General features: G+C 36.2%; 1 protein-coding gene and 1 pseudogene across 2 annotated transcripts; both read right to left on the bottom strand.

The window, feature by feature from the left end:
* Positions 1-240: 240 nt before the first annotated feature.
* LOC103335886 (uncharacterized) lies at positions 241-10782 on the bottom strand. Its single transcript, XM_089054145.1, is given in 18 exon segments — positions 241-765; positions 1316-1519; positions 1686-1955; positions 2205-2414; positions 4153-4392; positions 5000-5218; positions 5294-5390; positions 5684-6030; positions 6185-6381; positions 6679-6787; positions 7326-7750; positions 8008-8245; positions 9111-9178; positions 9181-9320; positions 9431-9621; positions 10010-10128; positions 10229-10319; positions 10433-10782. Coding segments are annotated over 18 exon segments (3600 nt in total). The 5' UTR covers positions 10703-10782; the 3' UTR covers positions 241-600.
* A 2833-nt stretch (positions 10783-13615) lies between these two features.
* LOC103335887 (uncharacterized) lies at positions 13616-15415 on the bottom strand (annotated as a pseudogene). The gene is made up of 2 exons (XR_016127951.1): positions 14462-15415; positions 13616-14376 (listed from the first exon to the last, which is right to left on the bottom strand). The product of XR_016127951.1 is annotated as an uncharacterized LOC103335887 (transcript).
* Between the last annotated feature and the right edge of the window lie 6410 nt (positions 15416-21825).

Raw genomic sequence — 21825 nt, forward strand, 5'->3', positions numbered from 1 at the left:
AGATTTGACCCAAGTTTTAGGAGGCATTTTAACTAATAATCATTTCAAATTTATAGAAATTTAAAAATCAAACAAACTTTACGACAAGATTCCAACAAACTTCATCAAAAATTTTATGAAATTCAATCAAAGTATATGTGAAGTTTATGAAAGTCAAATAAAATACTTCAAAATTTATTAAAATTTTAATTGAATACACCCCTAATTAATTTCATTTAAGCACTAAATAATCTTAGCATGTGTTAAATTTTGTATTTAATTGCATTAAAACTTTCTACAAATGTAGCAATTAGGACACTGATATAAAATGACATTTTAAGTTCATGGTCCCATCCCTCCAATGTACCCAGAAAAACACCTACTCAAAAGCCAAGAGCAAACATATGATACATGTTGAATGGTATGACTACAAAATTGCACATTGACAATTCCCACACGTCGATTCATCTCAAATGGGGCTGTTGGAACCGTAATCAGGGTCATGTTTCTGAGATAGTATCAAATCCTAGAGTATCTCTACCACTTATCTTTCTTTTCGGAGAGCACAATGACCCAGTTTCCCCAAGCCACATAAACAGTTTGCAAAAATTTGTGCATCCATCAGTCCTCTGCATTTCGCCTGATTTTCTTCTTCAGTTTGTCTTGCTCCCGATATCTCACCCGCCGTTCTTCCCTCTGACGCTTTTTCGACACCTGCTCTTCTTTGGCTTTCTGCACTTCAATTTCTTTCCTTTTTTTATCATCCTTAAGCTTGCGCTTCTTTATCTGCAAAAGCCAAAGTGAAGATAAAATACTTTCAAAATAATAGGAAAATTTCCATCGGAAAATGTTACAAAACTGCACAAATGAGTCTTCAAAACAAAAATAAAGAAATATACTTTCAGCTATATATGCGCTCTAGTATAAAGCCAACATAATGTTTGCGCTCTACACTAGGCCTACAAGTTCTCTACAAAAAGTAAAAATAGAAATAAATTAAAAGCCTGGTGAAGTGAAGAGTATGATATAGTATGAGCCATCTTAAAAATCAGTAATATAGAAGCCAACAAACGGAAAGAGAAAAAAAAATCAGCAAAATTGAATATTAAAATTCATATACACTAACACTAGTATCAAAGCAAGTCCAGGAAAGGGTAACATTAAATTGGTGCCACTCTTCAGGGATAGTCTGAGGTTTGCCTCAAAGGTGTTTATGCAAGCTCCATTGCCAAAACTAAAAAGTAATCCTCTTCCAAAGTAATAGTGCGGTTATTCAAACAAACACCCATAAGTTGTGACGAGTGTTCAAACAGAATATTTGTCTTAAGGTGCATACCTTCTCATTTCTAATTAATCGAAGATGTTGAACAAGAGCATGAACTTTTCGTTCATGAGGCTCCATGACAACAGCTCTTCTATTTTCAAGAAGTGGCCTTCCTCTAATGGGTATATCCTTAGGCTTTGATGCAAATGGCAAAGCAGCCTGCAACGACTTAGGAATCACCAATGGGTTGAACTTCTTCAGCTTCCTTTCAATTGGCTGTTGACACAAACAAATGAAAAAAAATTAAAAAATTAAATACCATTGAAAAACAAGAAAAACTAAAGAAAGAAAAAACGCAGTACTCCATGGGCAGAACTGAGAGAAAAACCATGTACTGCTGCAGTAAGCAGCCTCATTTTGAGGCCCACACATCATAGATTACCTTGTAAAGTGAATCTTTGTTAACAGGAATAGGAATATTATGTTCTCTCCTCAATTCAGCAGTAGTTTTCATCCCTTGCCAGGTCTTATCACGAGGTTGCAATGATGTTGTCAATGGGTTGTAAAATTGAGGAACTTCAACTTGGGTCCAAGCACGCAAAAACACAATGTCACTCATCTTAATTTTATCCTCAAAGGTGCACCTAGCAATCCCTTCTTTTGGTTGTCCACCCATCTTTTTCGGCTGGTTACCAATTTCTTCTTTTGCAGCCTGTCAATATTACAATTATTAAAATTCAATTAAATTAGCATCGTGGGTCATATAAGGAAATATTCAAATATGCCTATCCATATGCTCAGAACATTAATTACAGTGAAGGCATCAGAAATGTTTCTGTTACCTATAGTATGCACAACTCAGTAACAACACCAGCTCATGAGTAAAGATGAAATGAAAATCATTCCAGAATATTCGACTGCCAAAATCCACATGGACAAATAAAAAATCACACGCACATACCTTTTTCACCTGCCCCCGAATGCCACTGACAGTTCGAACAGCAGCTCCTTCAAACCGAGCTATTTCAAGATCTGAGGTGAACATATCTTTTACAAGTGCAGTGTTCTTGAATATCTTGCAGGGGTGACCAACTAGTTTGAGTTTCTTCACTATTCGTGATGCATGGTTGAACTCAAGCACAACTGCTGTTGCTGTGATCCTAAATTGTGCCTGCCAGACCAAAGAAACTAGCTTAAGAACAAAGAACACGGTATAAGCATAAAATTTGACAAAGTTAAACAAAAAGGGCCATATAAACGAGCACATGGTCTTTTTTTAAATGACTAGTCTTTTTTCTTTGAGATGGCAGAATGAGAGGGGCATGAACACTTAAAATAGACTAATTTACCAAAGGCTTAGTAGACCCACTAAGCAAAATATAAATAAATAAATAAAACACACACACAATATATAATTTAAGCAATAAAAGGAAACACATTATCGATCTACAAAGTGGTCTCCACAAAATCCACTTACATGAAATACATTGTTATCACAAGGATCAAATCCAAACTAAACATTCAAAGCCACCTGATGTTGGTAAGCAGTTTGTACACACCAATGCATTCCAACTTCAAAGTCTAGGCTGGTTAACTAAAAATTGTATTTTACAAGAAAGTCACTAGCATAACCAGCACTTCAGCTAAACACCGAGGATAAATTATGCACGTCTCTTCCTGACTTCTTTTCGTATCTTTTTTTCTACTGATTATCGCTTTCAAAACAAAAATAAATAAATCATGTACCTAAATGTACTGTAGCTCAATGAAGAGCAGAAAACTGGATTAAATTCCTTATAAAGAGACATACAAAACAGAAGAAAGCCAAGGTGCTCAGCGATTGTGGCGTGCTAGCCATTTTTTGGGTCATTTTGTGTGTGTGCGCGTGAATTTTAAGTTGAACTTTGATTCCTTAATTTAACCCTTTGCCTTTACATTAAATTATCTTGTTCATTGTTTTGTTAAAGTATGATACCAAAACATGTCAACAAAAATTGTGGTAATTTTTGTGTGGAGGTTTAAAAGAGCCGCATTTTGTATTTTTGCACAGGGCTCCATATTTCCTAAAGACTGACCTTGCATCGTTCTCCTCAGCACATGAATAAAGGTAATGCGCATAGGATGCTTATGCTATTTAATGGCCATCAGATGTACAAAGGTCCAATATTTAAAAATAATTCTTTACACATTAGCAATTTATGCACACAGGAGAAAGGTGCTAATGTTTAATTCTTAAATAAGCATCAGGAGCTCAACGCCACTGACAAAAATGAATTTAAGCTCCTAGTGAGCTGTTCAAAGCTCTCATTTCTCATCCTTCAGAAGCTAATGCCTGATGCAGCCCTATTCATGAAAAAATTTAAAAAATAGAGGGCATGTCATTTTCATGCCATTATGTCCCAATATACAGTAAGAATCTATTGATCTGAGTTAGTCAGATCTAACACAAGTTAGACAATAAAGATTTTAGAATTCTGAATATTTACAGAAATATTCCATGTTTCAAACCGTTCATTTTCAATCTCATATCTGGAAAAAAAAAATCAGCCATATCATAAATGATTAATCTATTTGAATATCATTTATCATTGCATGATCAGACACATTGTGTTTTTCTGTATATTAGATCACACAATTAAATAACTAAACAATCTTTTGATTTAGATATTTTTTGTAGGGAATATTTTTGGAAGAGAACCCATAAAATGCATGGTTCAAATCATGGCACCACATTGAAAGGTGGGCCTCATATGTGATCCTAAAGTTTAATCCTCAACTTAGTCCTCATTAGATAAATCTTGAATGGAAAAAATTCAAAACTTTCCCTTTGCTAATCCTAAAAATTTCGAAGAGATGTAAGAAACATAAAGAGAGAAGAAAAAAATAAAAGGAAAGGAAACTTGTCAAACCTGATTGTTTGATAAATTCTGGAAAGCAACCACACCAGTATTAGGAGGGGCAAGAGGGCCCCAAAACATTGCAAGGCAATGCATGTGTTCGGGAGTGTACTTAAGCATGCGATGTCTTCCATTGCGATCTTCAATAGCATAAACAGGTATTGTTTGGTACCGCCTCCACCCAATAGAAACAATAATAGGATCACTAGTCTTAAGTACTTTCTTGTGCCACCTATGCCGCTTTAACCTGGCCTGAAATAGACGGAACACAACATCAGATGAGATGAAAATTCTTCAAATATATGAGAACATTGAGCCCATAAGGGACCACGAGCATCTATCAGAGAAGCAGCCTTCATGCACTTCAAGCTTTATCATATTGTAAATATATTAATTGGGACCCGTGGAAAATTAATGTAACAAAACAAAATTGCCACATTTATGGAGCCAGCCAGCTGATAAGATCATTAGTGCTAACTTGAAGTATATTTCTAATGGCAAAGAAGTCTATTAAATTTGTAAATATATTCTAAACCCTAGTCTATTTAATGCAATTTTACATTCATGACATAAATGCTAGCAACACCAGTGGTTAATAACATAATAGCACATCATTGCTATCCATCTATCTATTATATAAGTGAACGCCTGATAGGGTGTCACTCAATTTCACCCAATAACTTTATTTGGTGTCTAAGTTACTAAAACCACCTTATGAATAACATAATGGCCTGACTAAAATACAACCACCCACTGACTAATCAATATCATAAAATATGGTAGCTATCTTACACGTGCAACAGGCAGGCTAGTATAAAACAAAAAAATTAAATATTGAATATTTATAATGTACACTAACCTGCATGTGTCCGACATTTTCTTCACCAAGACCAATTCCTCCAACCAAAATAGGATGACAGGGGTCAAAATATTCAACCATCTCATAAGGGACATCATGAACCTCCAACCGTAGGTAAGTCCCTGTCCGGAAACCCTCTATCTCTAATCGGGTGGCGTCATCCAGGTCATTGAGTTCAGTTATATTCATTTGCTTCCGAAGTTCAATCTCATCCTTCAGCTGGAAGAACTAGGCATGAGCTCTCACAACCTTGTATGGTGCAAAACAATCTTAAATATATGCGAGAAAGTTTACCTTGTCAAAATAGCCACTTTCTTTGGATTGATCTCGACCAGACTTGCCTTCATGTTTACTCTCAAGCTCCTCTTCAGATGACTCAGCTCCATCAAACGTAGATCAAATTAAGGGCACAAAAGTAATTTCAGAATTTCTCTACAAATACAAAAGAGTAGATATGACCAAACCAAAAATAAAGATGTTCACACACAGAACTACTATTAGAATGTCATATATGGACAGATGCAATATACAACCCAGAACCTTAAATGAAGATCATGTCCCGGCTTCATCCAATTCCAAACTCAAGAAAAAACAATTAACAAATTCTTCCTTGGTTATGGTAGAAGAGCAATATGTAATTCTTTGAAAAAGTACATAAATAAAATATTCAAGTGAAAAGGATATTGAGCATCAAACTTTGCACGAAGAGCAAGCTTTTTCAGCCTCCGCTCCTCTTTAGCCAAATCATCTTCCTTGTGGTTTGCATCATTGCTTGCGTCATCTGTATGATCCGCATCATGCTTTTCACCAGTTTCTAAATCTTCAAAGTCGCCATAGACAGCATCATCATCTTCAACTTTAGCCTCTGCGGCTTGATTTCTTTGAGAAGCTTTCGACCAATCACCAGTAACAAAACGATCACGAATACTCTCCCTAAGCTTTTCCTCTTTCCAGTCTTTGAGATTTGAATAATTTGTGAATTTGGAACAGTCCTCGATATTCCAATTTCCACCTTCTATTCCTCCATGTTTCTGCAATAAACAAACAAAAATGATAAAATGACAGCGCTCATTCTGACGTTACCCCAATAATTTATTTCAGATTGGAAAGAAACAGAAATCCCTCTAACGTTAAAAAAAATGTGCCTCTTACGGCGAGATATGAACAAGTAGTGTCCAAACAAACCTTGTTTACTTCTCCTTTTGGCTTAAAAAAATCATCTCCATCGCTTTCATCATCTGCACTACTATCATGTTCATTGATAGATGTTGTTGGCCTTGATGTAGATTTCCCATATACAAGTTGCATAAGGTTAATAGTTTGTCTTGAGGAAGTCCTTTCTACCAAAGATTCTTTCCACTTTGCAATGTTCCCTATCTCATCTAGTATGAGGCCACAAGAAAAGGGGGAGATAAAATTAGATAATGGGAAGTCACTGGAAAATCTATAAATTGAGACATTTAAAATATGTAAGCAATTGATGGATAACATTTACAGTTATATACCATTTTCTTATGCATACTTAATTTTTATCAACATACATAATATTGGGTTTTGGCATTACAGACCGTTCACCAGAGAAGGTTGCATCTAATACAAAAGATAAGCAGAGTAATTCTTGCTCAGAAAATAAGAATATTACAACCTACAAAAAATTTGCAAATTGGGAGTAAATTTACCATCTGTTTCATGAACATCTTCATCTTCCTCTGAATCTGAACCAGAAGATGCCTGCATATCATCATCATTGTTGTCATCACCATCATCTTCAGCCTCTAAATCTGAATCCTATAATGGAAGAATATGCATAGAACCTGAGTAATATTAAAGAAGATCATGGACGCTCAATGTATACACATTTCTGGTTTCCACTACTTACACTGTTCATAACCTGAAAGGTGAAGAGGATATGACAACTAGTAGAAGTAGTAAAAGTCATAACATCTATTATGCATTTAACGAAGAATCCACATGATGGTACAGTCCACAAAAACAAAAATTTAGTGTTTAGCATCAGTGAATCATGAGCAAGTAACCCACGAGGATCAGACATGAAAAAACAAGAAATATAAAAGCACATTAGATTATTTATATTTAATAGTCACTGAAGTTATCTTATATCTCTATTAAGCCATGTGAGTAATAACATGAACATGCAAACACCAAAATAACGAACACATCAAAGCTGTTTAATGTGCATGAGCCTCCACAAGTGAACTTCAGTATCTGCCTGTAACATCACACACACACAAACACAAACAAAATATTTTTTCTTCTCCAAATCATGGTTCTATTCAACAGAGATAATGAGTTTAGCTTTGTTCACCTCCATATCGTTATGATCAAGGTCATTTCCAAAGATAACTTTTCTCCTTGACCTTCCACCATGAAACTCCACATGTTCCTTCAAGTGATCTTTAAGATTAGCATCTTGATCAGACACATCTTTATGAGCTGCTTCATTCTTATCTGAAGATTCTGATTCTGAACCGTCAGAATCCTCCGCATTGCTTTCTTTAGCAGAACCATCACCTTTGATTGCTTCCCCAGACTGATATTCCTCTAAAGGCTCTATCATACGGATCTCTTCTCTAGATTCATAGGTATCTTTTCCATCACTTTGAGCATTTGACAATAAATTAGGCTTCCGACTAAATAGATTAATGAAGCTCTCCTCTAACTTTTCATCAACTGAATATTTTGTGTTCTGAAGAGATTTTACCAAAGCCACACCCACATCTTGGTGCTTTCCTGTTACATGGGAACATGAGTATCAAGTTTTGAAATTGGTGGCAGTTGCAAAATAGAAACTTTTCCTACATAAGGAAAACTCAAAGATGTCTAAGAGATTGATCTGCTTCAAAAAAAAATTATTTGTAACAGATAAACAACATGGAATTAAACTAAATGAATGTATACTTTCAAATGCTCACCCACACATACAAGTATGAATAAGAAAACAAATTTTTAAAATTATAAAATTAAAAATAAATAATAATAAATTGGACCTTCATTTGTTGCTTCGCCCTTTTCATCAACGTTGGAAAACTGGACAAAGTGGTCATTTATGTTTATGTAGACAGCATCTTTATCATACAGGAGATCCCCAAGTCCAGACATGGGTGCGTAAAACAGTTTTTCCTTATCACGCAGTCCCTTCTTTTTGGCAGCTGAGGGTAAAGGGCAAGGATCAGCTAAGCCTGTCATACCAGCTAAACTGTAATCCCCAACACCTGCAATATGAATCTGATACACAACGTAAATCAGGCAACAATATATCATTTAATAATAAACATCAAGATAATGCATCTATGAATCATATAATCCAATGTATTATTTCTTCTTTATTTTAGCAGAGAGGGGACTATTACAGAAGCAGCACCAAGTTACCAACCCGAAAATGTGAGTCATCTTAACTGCTAAATTTGAAGGAGCTTTTCACTTAAAGATTGGCTTCTAAAAGTCACGACAAAGCCTAATTTGTTAGAAGGATGTCAAAGCTTTCCTCTCTTTCCACATGCTGAGAGTATTATCCCACAGGAAATGTAAGCATTGACTTAATAGTTTAAATTATTTTGGGCCTCTAGACCCATTGCCAATTGGTTCTAGGTTGGATGGTCCCATTCTAAAATGGTTTCCTTTTTTCATCCTTCATGGATTGTTCTTTACATCTTTAATTTGCTATTACAATTATATATAATTAACCCATTATTGATGTCACAATTTCACATTTTTTTATTCAAACTTGTTTATTTATTTATATGTTCTCCGAAATATATTCAACTGAAAATTTTCTTAGGATGCTTTGATAACAAGAAGACATATATATTGGGGACAACTGTACGTGTACTGCATGAAAATTACTATGAATCAATTACCCTTAAGTTTTTAACTCTTTTGTCGTACATTTTTTTAATCTAATTTTATTGTTTGGAGTTGCCCACTAAAAGAATTTTCTGGCTTCATCCCTGCATTTGGAATTCATGGGGAGCATTGAAGGAACTCTCCGTACATAGACCTGAGTTATGGTATTTTCTTCCAATTAAACTCATTTGTAATACATAGATTTCTAAAGGCAATAAGACAAGAACTTTATAAGTCAAACAAGTACCTTTGTTCCTTTTTTCATGTTACAGCCCCGCAAATAACCATACAGTGTGACATTTCTATCACATTTTTATTCAAACGCACTTTTTCAGGAGGAGTCACATCTTCAAAACGATCTACTAAAACATATGGATGAGCAGTTCGCCAAGATAAAGGATGAAACTTCATAACAGATATGAAACGTGCCAGATTGTGAATTTCACGTTTGACATACCTGTTCATCAAACCAGGGGGAATATAGTTAATAAAATAAAATTTCAACTCATAATAGTTGTCAACTTTCACAAGGGACTGCATCATCCAGTGCAGAAAGTGGCTACTTACTTTCCATGAATGAGACCAGATAAATAAAACAATTTAGCTCCATCATATATTTCAGTCCAGAAACGATGTTTGAGGTGTTGCTTTGTTTTCTTCAATTTCTTTACATCTTTAAACTTATCAAGGTGAGTAAGAACTCCCATAACCTTTGGGAACCCATGAACTTGCAATATATTCAGGAATTCAAATGTCTCCTGTAAAAGGAAATTAAGGCAATACAATATTATAATATAAATTTCTTGACATCATATTGATGAAAAATGGGATCAGACCAATAAATCCTTGAAAAAGAAATCAGACCAATAAAGAATGTATCAAGAAATCTGGAACATCCACCAAATAAATATTCGAGCAGAGTCATCTCCTGATACATAATAATGAAATCTATGAGCGTGGGTGTTGTGCCTGCACACGAGCATGTGTGTTTGTTTGATATGTATGACAGGAGTTAAATTCATAGACATTTTTAACAAACAAACGGGTACAACATTTTGTTAGCGTCAGGATTTCCATTGAAGTTTAAGCCATCCACGTGGAAACAGTAGAAGAAAAAATAACAAATTTAATTGTCTCAAGTCTCACCATTTCAAAACCGTAGCTTCCATCTATGAGAAGCAATGCTAAATCAGCAAACTTTGCAGCATCAATCATACCATTGATATCATTTGGGCACTCCACAAACTGTACCCGCCTTTGCTTCCCTAACACAAGCAATCAATCAAGCATTTAACGAACAGTGCTCAACCTAATATTAAATTAAATCAAATTATTGCAATATCAGAAAAACATGAAGCATGGCACCTGAAACAATGGTAATCGGGCCTCGAACCTCTGGTAAATTATGTTTGGTATAATGCTTTACAAGCGACTTAATTAACAAAGACTTGCCAACCTAGAAATCAACAATAAGGAATTGAACAAAAAAAATATTAGTGTGAACAAATTAACAACAGTTTGAGTGAGTAGCAGGTAAGCAATTGCACTGATTAGATATACTATATATACCTTGGGAGGCCCATGCACCAGAACAACATATGGAGGTTGTTCGCCATAGGAACGATCAATGGTTGGGACATGAAGCCTGCGCTGCTCTTTCTCGACCGAGCGAGATTGAAGACGCTTGGCTTTCACAGTTGAGCTAAAAGCAAATGCTTTAGGGTTTTGCTTCTTCCCATTTTGGGAAGTGTCACGCTTCTTCTTGTCAGCCTTGGCCCCCGACTGCCTGGACCGATGTTCCTTGTGCGACTGCTCCTTGGTTCCGCTATCTATCGCCATGGTAGCCTAACTGAGAAACCCTAGCAGCACTGCTTGTATGCTTTGAGCTGCGAATGTCAGGGCTGTGCACAGGGCAGGCTGGGTGCTTGCCCAGCCCAAAAAATTTCAACAAAAAAAAAAAAAAAAAACCTACATGGGTTATAAGCCCAGCCCAAAAATTAAAAAAAATTAAAAACAAACCTACCCATATATTGCCCATCCATGTGGTCCTATGCTATGTTGCACGGACACGGGTGCGGAGACACGGCGACACGGCGACACGGAAAATGGCGGGGCCGCAGAATTTCGAGGCGGATCCGTCTTGGTGCCGACATCACAATGATGCCGGGCCCACTTACTAAAAATCAAGACATCCTACCAAAATTTTGGCGAGTCTCCCTTTAAATGTTCAAACCAATATTCAACTGCATAATTTACATCATAATACATTCCAACTGCCAGCATGCTTTTAACATACAACAATCCAACATAAAATGGCCTCCCTCAAGTAGTAGCCTAACATGGCGATAGAGCGTCTACGAATTTGTTTACAATAGAGTAGAAAGAATTTATCTGACCTAACAAGCGTGACAAGTTGGGCTCGTGACTTGCTCGAGCGCAAAGCAACTCATGCAGGCGCAAAGCGAAATATGTGAGTGGAAATAAAGTTTCACTTTAAATCAACATAGTAACCCCACCATGTAAAAATAATGCTCTAGCATGCAGTTTCACAATTCAGAAACCAAAAACTCAAAACACAAAGATCCCCAAAATCCAAAACAACTCCACAACTCAAATCCACCACTCATTTCCCAATGATATGCAACTCTCACCAACCCGTAAATACCCATATATAAATATATATATATATATATATAGCTAAGACTTTAATATAATATATACTTCTCTCCATACTAATGTACCGAGGAGACAATCCAACCGAGGGATTGTTAGCTGATGCGCGGGATTCCGAACACTAACCGGCGTCCGGATGAGTAGTCAGCAGGGGATGGAACTCCATAGTTCACGCGCCGCGCCAGCGACACGTGTAGCTCACAAATCTCATATCAAGTCCTCGTGCATGGCAGTATCATCACCCCACGCCGCCAGCAGCGTGTGTGATGATACTCAAGCAACATACATACTCTTCTCATCTGCAAGCACGCCCAGCGACATTATGGAAAGTGTCTCACACACCGCACCGCCAGCGACATGTGAGACCCGCAATCTCATAGCCTTCCCACCCCAGCCTGCCAGCAGGCGTGTGTCGGAAGCCTAGTAACTAGGGAATGGTACTCTCCTACCATACTCATACATCTCACAACCATCCCTCAATTTCACATCTTTCCACAATCTCACCACAACAACCTCTCATACTCTATACATAGACAATATAGATAGCCATCCCAAAATCCATATCAACGTATTCATCATACTCAAATATATATGTCTATCCTCAAAATATATAGCCAAGATATATAAGCATATTCAAATTCATCAATCAAATGCTTATTAAACAAAATCACCATTTAAATTATATGCACAAAACTTTCATCAATAAAAACCATGCATATGCTGAAAACAAAGTCCACTCACAGATAATCCCAAGTGCGGCCAGTGAAGTCACTTTCTTGCAGTGATCAAAAGTACCTATTTCAAGATACAATTCCTTGATTAACATCACGTACTTCCAAAACGAAAATTCACGAAAAAATACTTAAATCCCCAAGTTCCGGTGCGTGTCGTCCAAAGGAACATCCTAAGGTCGATTCTGATTTGGAATTCGCTTCCGATCGCACGGTGATCGCGTTTCCCCAAACTTCAAATTATTGAATCGGAACATCCGGGGCTCCAATTCATGATCCGCGAACTCCTACAGGTTTCTAAGAGTACCTAGATTAACATACTTGGTTTGGAAGCGATCCAGCGGTCGAACTTATCGAACCGGATAAAGCACAATATAAAATCCGTTCGATAGTCAAGCGATATCAAATTGAGATCCGCGAAATCCTACGCACTCGTGACAACCTAAAGATCTCAACAGGACGAAAAACAACTTCACCCACCTTCCCCACGCGCCGCCACAGCGCCGGAAGCGCTTCGGTGTGTAGAGATTTGACGGAAAATCTCCAAACCAACGTTCACCCTTCAATCCTAGATACTACTCGAAGAATAGAGCAACTTTTTCAACTACGGCAACGTCCAATTCGGACGGCAAATGGCGGAATTTCAAATTGAAAACCGCCAAAACCTAAGTTTCAAATTCACGAATTTAACCCGCAAATCTATCAAAACCTATCCCACAGGCTAGAACACGAAAATGGATGAGAAACCTGCCTTACAGTCGAAATGGTGGTTTGAGGAGAGAGATCGGCGGTGGAAGTTCGATCAATTCGTACGTTTACGCAATTTCAGTCCAGAAGGTTTAAGTCTTTGGCAGGGAAGAGAGAGGAGAGGCTGCCCAGTTGAGCAGGACCCAGATCTCGTCGGACGGGGTGGTGGAGGTGGCGGTGTGTGGTGGTTTCTGTTCTAATGAGCAGATGACTCGGGAGGAGATCGCGAGAAGGGGAAGGCAGAGAGAGAGAGAAAGTGAGGTGAAATTGTGAAAAATCTGATTTTACCCCAAACTTACTTGAAATAATTCAGTTACGCCACGAACAAGTTTTGATCGAAAACCGTTAAATCTCGATCAGGCCTACACTTTGTCTGGTTTCGTCTTAGGACCACCTACACAGCCACACCACTCACGGTCCCAAAATCTTCCCGGATATGAAAGTGACCAAAATCACCCTTAACCCAAGAGTAAATTAATATTTTCCCTTAATTAAATTAAATTAGAAAAATAAATGGGGTCGGGGTGTTACAGAAAATCTCAAAAAATTAGAACACGGACACGGCTAAGACACAGCAATTAAAATAATAATTAATTCTCAATACTAAAAATGTCACATAATTCCATAAAACAAAATAAATAACTCATGTTCTTCATCATCCATATATAATAATTAATACATCACAAAATAAATAACTCATGTTCATCATCCATACATAATAATTAATACATCACAAAATAAAACATAAATGATCTAATTCTCAATCTTCTTCAAGCATCTATGTATTCATTGTTGTTATTTGAAAACAACACGCCCTCTAATTCCGGTTCATCAAGTGAAAGGTTTGCAATTTCAAGTACACCCGCATTTTCCAAGTTCATAGTATCAAATCCATCCCCACCAACATCCCACATCTTACTCTCACCTTCGGTGTAATTAGACATCTTCCTTGATAGAAGACGGAGATTATTATGCACGAACACCAAATCTTCGGCTCTTTGTGGTGCTATCTTGTTCCTCCTAAAAGAATGTACAAAATTATATGTACTCCAATTTCTTTCATAACAAGAGGAGGAACAATGTTGACCAAGTAACCGCAAAGCCAAACTTTGAATGATTTGAGAAAAAGCTCCATAAACAATCCACCATTTCACCGGTTGCATACGACCTCTGTCAATTAAAGAATCCGCATTTGAAAAATGGTCAATTCCACCTGAAAAAGCGGCATACTCTTCTCTAGCATGCATTCTATCCAAATCATTAGGAAAGAGTCGCTCAAAGCATTTTTGCCTTTGTAATGTAATGTCTTGATCTTGATGCGGAGCAACACGATTTGAAACAAACCATTCGGTAGTATAATACCTAAAAGTGATGAAATAATATAAATTAAAACATTATATGACTAAACTAACAAAATGAATTTACTAAAAACTTTAAAAAAAGTTACCTTGGATTTAAAGAATGTGCAAGGCAATGGAGTGGAGTGTTGCTTTTGGTCCATCTTTGCAATAAAACCTTATGCACCGCATTAAAAAATTCCGAATCTTCATAAAGTTGCTTGCCTTCTTTTTTATAAATAGCCACCTTCACATCTCTTATCATAGAATCCCATCATTCACAAACCAAGTGAAGACAAGGCATATCCGTGTCACACTTTCTAAGCATGTCATAAATTGGAGATGTAAAACTAAGTATGTAATCAATTTTAGACCAAAGTCATCATCTAATATTTTCTCTTTGATAGATTTTGCTTTTTCAACATTATCTTCTTGATATGCATCTCATTCCTCACTAACCATCATTCTTTGTAACTCAAGCTTTATTTCCCTATATCTCCTTATCATCACAATTATGGAAGCAAAGCGAGTATCGGCAATTGAAAGAAACTTCAACTTTGAATGATGATTAAACATAGCCAATCTCATTTGGTGGTTCATGATATAGTTTTTCACAGCACAACACTCATCCGCAACATCACTAATCCAAATGCATTGACTCCACACATCATTATTAGGACTTGTCTTTAGTATGCAAATGTTCTTCAAAGTAAGGTTTAGTGTGTGCACAAGGTTTAGTGTGTGCACAACACATGGAGTCCAAAAAATGTGACTATATTTGGCCTCAATAATTTGCCCCGCCGCTTTGCAAGCACTTGCATTGTCGGTAATTACTTGAACCACATTTTGAGGACCAAATTCAAACATACTCAACTATACAATCGTACAAAGATACAATACGATCATACAAATTCAAAAATAAAAAAACAAACATAGATACAATACAATCATACAAATTCAAAAATAAAAACACAAACACATATACAATACAATCATACAAAGATACCCATAAAAAAAACAGAGAAACATAGAAACAAAATAAAACATGGTTCACATTCATTATATCTAATACCCAATTAATAAAAAAATTGTAAAGTCTAACCTGAGTTTGCAATTGCAAGAAATAATCTTCCTTCCACAATTTCTGTCGTGTGTCTCTTTAAAAAACAGAAGAAAGAATCGTCCTTCTATTGTTGTGGAGGGAGATAAGAAAATAAAATGGTTAACATAAATAAATGCATTTGAAAATAGACAAAAGAAAGAAAAAAACTTACAAAGAGAATACGGTATACCTTGTGCTATGCAAAACCAAAGAAGGAAATCGAACTTCTGTCTCACTATGCTGCAGAGTTCAATGCACACTCCAAGGCCACAATTGGGGTGGAGTTTCAGACACAGAGCATGGATATCAATGGCAAAGAGGTCAAGGTTCAGATTTGGGAGAGGAGATGTCATTTGCTGAGAGTAGGAAACAAAATGAGAGTGCACGCTGTGCTGTGCTGAAAGGTGTGATTTAGCATTTAGGTTTACAAAATTTTGTTTCTCACTTTTAACCCCATTTTTTAAAAATCTTTTCAATCAATCCACCAAAGTTTTACAAATCATGTTTAGACCCCTGATTTTATTTTTCAAATTTCAAACTAGTCCCTGCTGTGTCTTAGCAGTGTCGGAGCCGTGTCTTAACCGTGTCCCAACCGTGTCTTGACCGTGTCCCAGCCGTTGACCGTGTCGGAGGCGTGTCGGCGTGTCGGCGTGTCCGACACTCCAGCAGATTGAAGTGTCCGTGCAACATAGGTCCTATGATTCTTTTCTCTCCTTCTCTTTGGCTATTAGGCCATCTCTAACCCAAATGGGGCAATTCAAATTTCTCCCCTTCAAAATACAATTATTCATGTATTGACCGGACTCAAAAAGTTTTTTTCTCCAACCATGCAGACTCATAATTTGAGTTCGCAACTTTATTAAATTGTTTAAAAAGGTTAATCCTTAATTTTTTTTTCTAGTCAATTTTTCTCAGCATTATTTTTGTTTCAACTTTGATAAATTAATTTTCTGAATATTTTAATCTAAAAAATCCAAAACATAATATAATTTTCTGAAGATTGTTTTTTATAGTTGGATTTGCTCATATTAAATCTTAGCCGTTAGATATTATATAACCTCTGAAATTAAATTGGAAAGGAAAAAGAAACAGTAGTTTGAAGGAACCCATTGGATTCCTACAACCCTTCATCTCAGCACGCCATGTGTCCTGACAATGCGAGCCCCTTGTTGTAGGTGCTTCACATGGGCTGCATCATATATTGGTGTCAACTCCACTAAATTATCAATCCGACAGAAACACAGGCTGCTATTTGGCCCCAAAAATCAGTTTGTGGAAATTTTAGCCTACTCCTATACAAGGGTTGGAGAGGCTTTCGGCTAAAAAACCCAAATTTTGGGTTTTGCCAGGGTGAGTTGGAGATGGTCTCAAACTTCTTATCTCTCTCTCTCTTTCTCTCTCTTTGCTACCAGACAGTAGCAAGTTTCTCATTTTTTTTTTTGGGTCAAATTCTCCCTTTATTGGCTACATCTTCTATTATCATGGGTGGGCAACTTAGCAACAACATCTTCTCCTCTTATTTTGTCACCAACAAGGTATTATTCTCATTATCTCATTTGCTATATATCTTTAATTATAGTTTTTATTTAAAATTGAGTATTCTAGTGTTTAATTAGTGATGAATTATAATTTTGAGATTTTGTTTAAATTAATGGTAAACTGCCGAATACCCTGAACTATATCATTTATCGAAATGTCACCCGAATTATTTTTTCAGCCAATTTAGCCATCGAATTATTTTAAATGGTCAATTTAGCCCTTGTCGTCAACTTTTTAGACTTCCATCCAATTTTCTGTTAATTATAAGGGTAAGTTTGTCATTTTACAAGAACAATACCAAAAAACACTCTTTCTTTAAAAATAAAAATAAAAATTCTTTTTCCTTTTCCTTCTTCTTCCTCTCTCTCTCTCTCTCTCTCTCTTCTTTCTTCTATCCTTCCTATGGAAACCTGGTCCATAACTTCTTTTTGGGATTGAAATTACTGGGTTTAAGATCTCTCACTATCGAAGTATGCTTCCCAATACAGTATCTAAAAACCAAAAACACCACAACATCAAACACCAACCTCCATTGATAAAGAAAACCCGTAAGCAAAAAATCACTCCACGACTTGTAAAATTGAAAAATCAGAAAAAGTACCTAATACCCAATTGAAGATTGAGCATCAAATAGCAGTTCTAATGCCCTTTTAATATGGTATGGCCAAGCATCTTAGGCTCGCCAGAAACCTGTGCCACTGTAGAACATCGAAGCCTCCACATCATCGATAATGTCACAAGTAAATATCCTCAGCTTCCCCATCAGATTCCCATATACAAATCTTGGGAAAAGTCTTATCCACCAAGCTCCTTCTAGCCCCATCCATTCGTAATCGTCAAATTCTTAGCGATAAAAGCCCCAATGTCGTCAAGCTCTGCTCCTTCCTTTTCCTTTTTTTTTCTTTCCAATTTTGTAGTTTTAACAATTTAATTATTTTAAACTTAAAAAAAATTAAATTTAAATTCAACAGTGAGTCACGTGCCTAACATGTGACATTTAGATAGAAAATTAGATGAAAACTAACGGTAGGGGCTAAATTGACCATTTAAAATAATTCGATGGCTAAATTGGCTGAAAAAATAATTCATGGTAGACATTTCGACAGTCGATATAGTTCAGGGGGTATTTGGCAGTTTACCCTTAAATTATTTAGAGCTTTGATTAGGGATGAATTATTATAAGGCTTTAATTTGAGATTTTATTAAAATTGAGTATTTTAGGGTTTAATTATGGATGAATTATAATTTTTTGTTTGATATTGTTGAGATGCTATTATGGGAATTTGTTTTATTTTTTGTTGGTGTGTTTGATTAAATTTTTTATATATATTATTCTTAGGATATCTTTTATTATGTTGAATCACAATCGAAATCCCAAGAGAACAAAAAATTTGTTGTCTTTTTTTAAGAAAAAGAATTATGGGTCATCATCTAGTACATTGGCTTCTAACACTTTTTTATCTACTCCAATATGTGATGAGCAAAATCTTCCTGAGTCTCCCATTGTTGAGCCTCCAATTGAAAGAGTTGAATATCAAAGAGTCGATAATGATCATAATTTTAATATCAATTATCTTGAGCATGATCCAGGATTACATTGTTTAATATGCAAATATCCTGTGAACGAACAAGATAATGTGTGAAGAGCATATATTCTTTTTGGATCATGTCAACCTGAGTTAGAAGATTATCTAAGTCACTTAGAAGGGTGGGACTTTCGTCGATTTAATAAAAAAATGGCCAATTCACTTGGCTTGAATATTCAGTTGCTAAGAATAAGGTATTTTGTTTCCTTGCTTCATTGTTGACATGAATCTATCAAACCCAACCTTTATTGTTGATGGGTATAAAAAATGGAAGAGTGGTGGGAATCAATGTGCATTTCAACATCATGTAGGCAAGCTAAATTCATTAAATCATCTTGCTATACAAAAGTGGATTGGCCTAAAAAAAACTCATCTCTTTATATTGAAAAAGTGGTAGATAAGCAATCAAAGCAATTTTATACTAAAACTCAATAATTGGTGGAAACAACTTTGAAAAAAAAAAATTACATTTTTCTTGACTAGTTGATTCGGCTTGTGTTGAGTCTTCCTTTTTCTACAACATGAGCAGGCTTTTTTTTTTTGTCAAAGTAACTCTATTCATTAACAAAATGAGGAAAGCTCAATCTTAATGTAGCCTAACACCAACAAATAAAGCAGGCTCAACGATACAAAACCAAATAAACAACAAAAGCCCATAAAACATTATAATAATAATAAAAAACCCTAGATCTAGAACATAAGAGTAGCCGCACTACATAGCAAGCCAACAACACCACCAGAACAGATCCACCACCACCAAAGAGGAGCAAGCGATACAAGGGGTATCAAAAATGCTAACGGAAGACAAGGGTGAGCAACCCACCTGTGCAGAAGCACTCCTATAATCCAAGATTCAAGTGTAGTATGCACTGTAATCGCATCCTCGAACCACCATAGACCACTTAGGAAAAACAACGGGAGCGATGGAAGTGGAATCGAGGAACAAAGGGTGGTGGTTAGGAACGGTGACCTAACGGAATCACTGGCCATGGGTGGGCGGCATCACAACAAATGAGAGATAAGGAGAGTGTAGATGTAAGAAGTGGAAAGTGAAAAGTGAAGGTTGTTGGGGGAAGAAAGGAGAGTGAGAGATGGAAGATATAGGGTCTTACAGGGTGGGTTTAGATTAGGGAAAAACGAAAAAAAGCTAAATAAAACAGAAGTGGAGGCAAGGAGCCCCAAATCTAAGACAAAGCTAAGGGAAAAACACCCATTTAGGGTGGGGAGAAGCCAGGGACTCTTAAAATAGATGAGGAGGAGGAGGAGAAGGAGGAGGAGGAGAGCTCTTGGTAAAGTGACTTTTCCTGAACGAGCTTTCTCATGTATGAGATTTATTAAGAATCAACTTCGAAGCACCTTAGCTGATGAATTTCTTGTTGACTGTATAATCCTCCACATTGAAAAAGAGTTTGCTAATAATATCGATAATGCATCGATAATTGAGGAATTTAAGAGTTTCAAGCCACGCAGGGTGAAATTTTAGATTTGAATTGTGTTGTTTTGAATTGCACTGCATTTATTTTGGTTTTAGTTTTAGATTTTGTATTTGTTGAACTTTTATTTATGAATAAAGATGCATTTGAGAGTAAGGCTCATCATGTTCCCTCAACTAGGTGTATCTTTTTATGTTTATTAATGAAATTCACTCATACCGTCGAGTGTAGTATGTAAGTTTTGCCTACTCGGTTTTTGAATCTGAAACCGTTAATGGCTTACTATGTTGTGGCGGTTAATAGCAATTAAAAAAGAAACCCCTAATAACTCTAAAAAAAGGAAGCAAAAAAAAAAAAAATCAACATACTAATGTTACAAATAATACTCCCTTATACACCTAAAACCACACACTAATTTCACAATGTATCTAATTAACAGACCAACCACGCAGCTATGAAGAGGAAGAAGAAGAATACCTCGTGGAGAGCGGATGCAGCGAAGAAGAAGCAGCTAGACATGGTCTGTGAAATCTTAGGCCTTGATGAAAAGAGGTTGGGTTCTTCTTCTTCTTTCGCCACGAAACCAATTAGTGTGAAGAAACGTACCCTTTGTGGAGTGAAGAAGAAGAGGCTGGGTCGTTTACAAATTAAGGTTTTAAAACTTACACTTGACCCTCAAATGTTCTATAGTTTCAAGTGAAGAAACGTACCCTTTGTGGAGTGAAGAAGAAGAGGCTGGGTCGTTTACAAATTAAGGTTTTAAAACTTACACTTGACCCTCAAATGTTCTATAGTTTCAAAACGACCACAAAACTTTCCATATATTTTTAAAATAACCCATCCCCATATCTTGACACTTTGTCATGTTCGCGTCCACTCGTTTTTCTTAACTGACACGACACGACCTATTAACTTAATGGGTGAAAATTACCAAATACGAACACAACCTGTTAAAATAACAAATAACACCATAACTCATTTCACCCATTAAGAATTAAAATAAAAATTTTGAAAATACAAAAAAAAAAAAAAAATCATAATAATTTCAACTACATAACCTTAAAGAAATAACTGGAAATGGTTAAGTTTCTCCATTTGAGCGATATTGTGCTGAAATTTCACCCGAAATTTGTAAAGGAAACTCGAAGAATTTGAGCAGATAATCGAAGAAATATAGACAATTGATGTAAGATGAAATTATTGGTGATGGTGGTGATAGTGGATGAGGATGTAAGGGTAAGACAAAAAACAACTAAATATGAACAATATCTTTATTCGTACTTCAAATATGAATATAGTCGTCGAAGTTTTATGATGGTGTTCATTCCCTAATTTGTGAGCATCCAAGTGATTATTCACCCTCCACATGTTGCTCATGACGGTGATGACTGGTCGGCATGGTTAGCTCTTTCGTTTTGATTGTTTGAGAAGTCACTTTTTCTTGCATGTGTGATTCACGATCATGGATGACACTGACACACTAACAACACTCGACATTGACGTCCTGGCTCACACCTCTCTTATCTCCCCTATAAGATGTTGCACCATCAATTTATCTTTCCAGTTTGTGGTATAGACACAACATAATCTGTGGAGGCAACACTTAAAAGACATTGGTCCTTGATTTATGAGTTTCAAAAGCCCCAAATGGGTAAGATGGTACGAAATATGTGAACTTGACAAGAGTAGTGTATACAACTCCATTATCACCGAGTAAATATTTTTCAAAATAAAATGAGAGTGGCATAAACGAATTGGCGTGGCAATAACGTAACATTTATGCAATTGTACTTATGTGATTAACCAATAATGGT

Source organism: Prunus mume, linkage group LG6, assembly GCF_029339155.1.
Source record: "Prunus mume cultivar Tortuosa linkage group LG6, ASM2933915v1, whole genome shotgun sequence".
In the NCBI taxonomy this organism is placed as follows: domain Eukaryota; kingdom Viridiplantae; phylum Streptophyta; class Magnoliopsida; order Rosales; family Rosaceae; genus Prunus; species Prunus mume.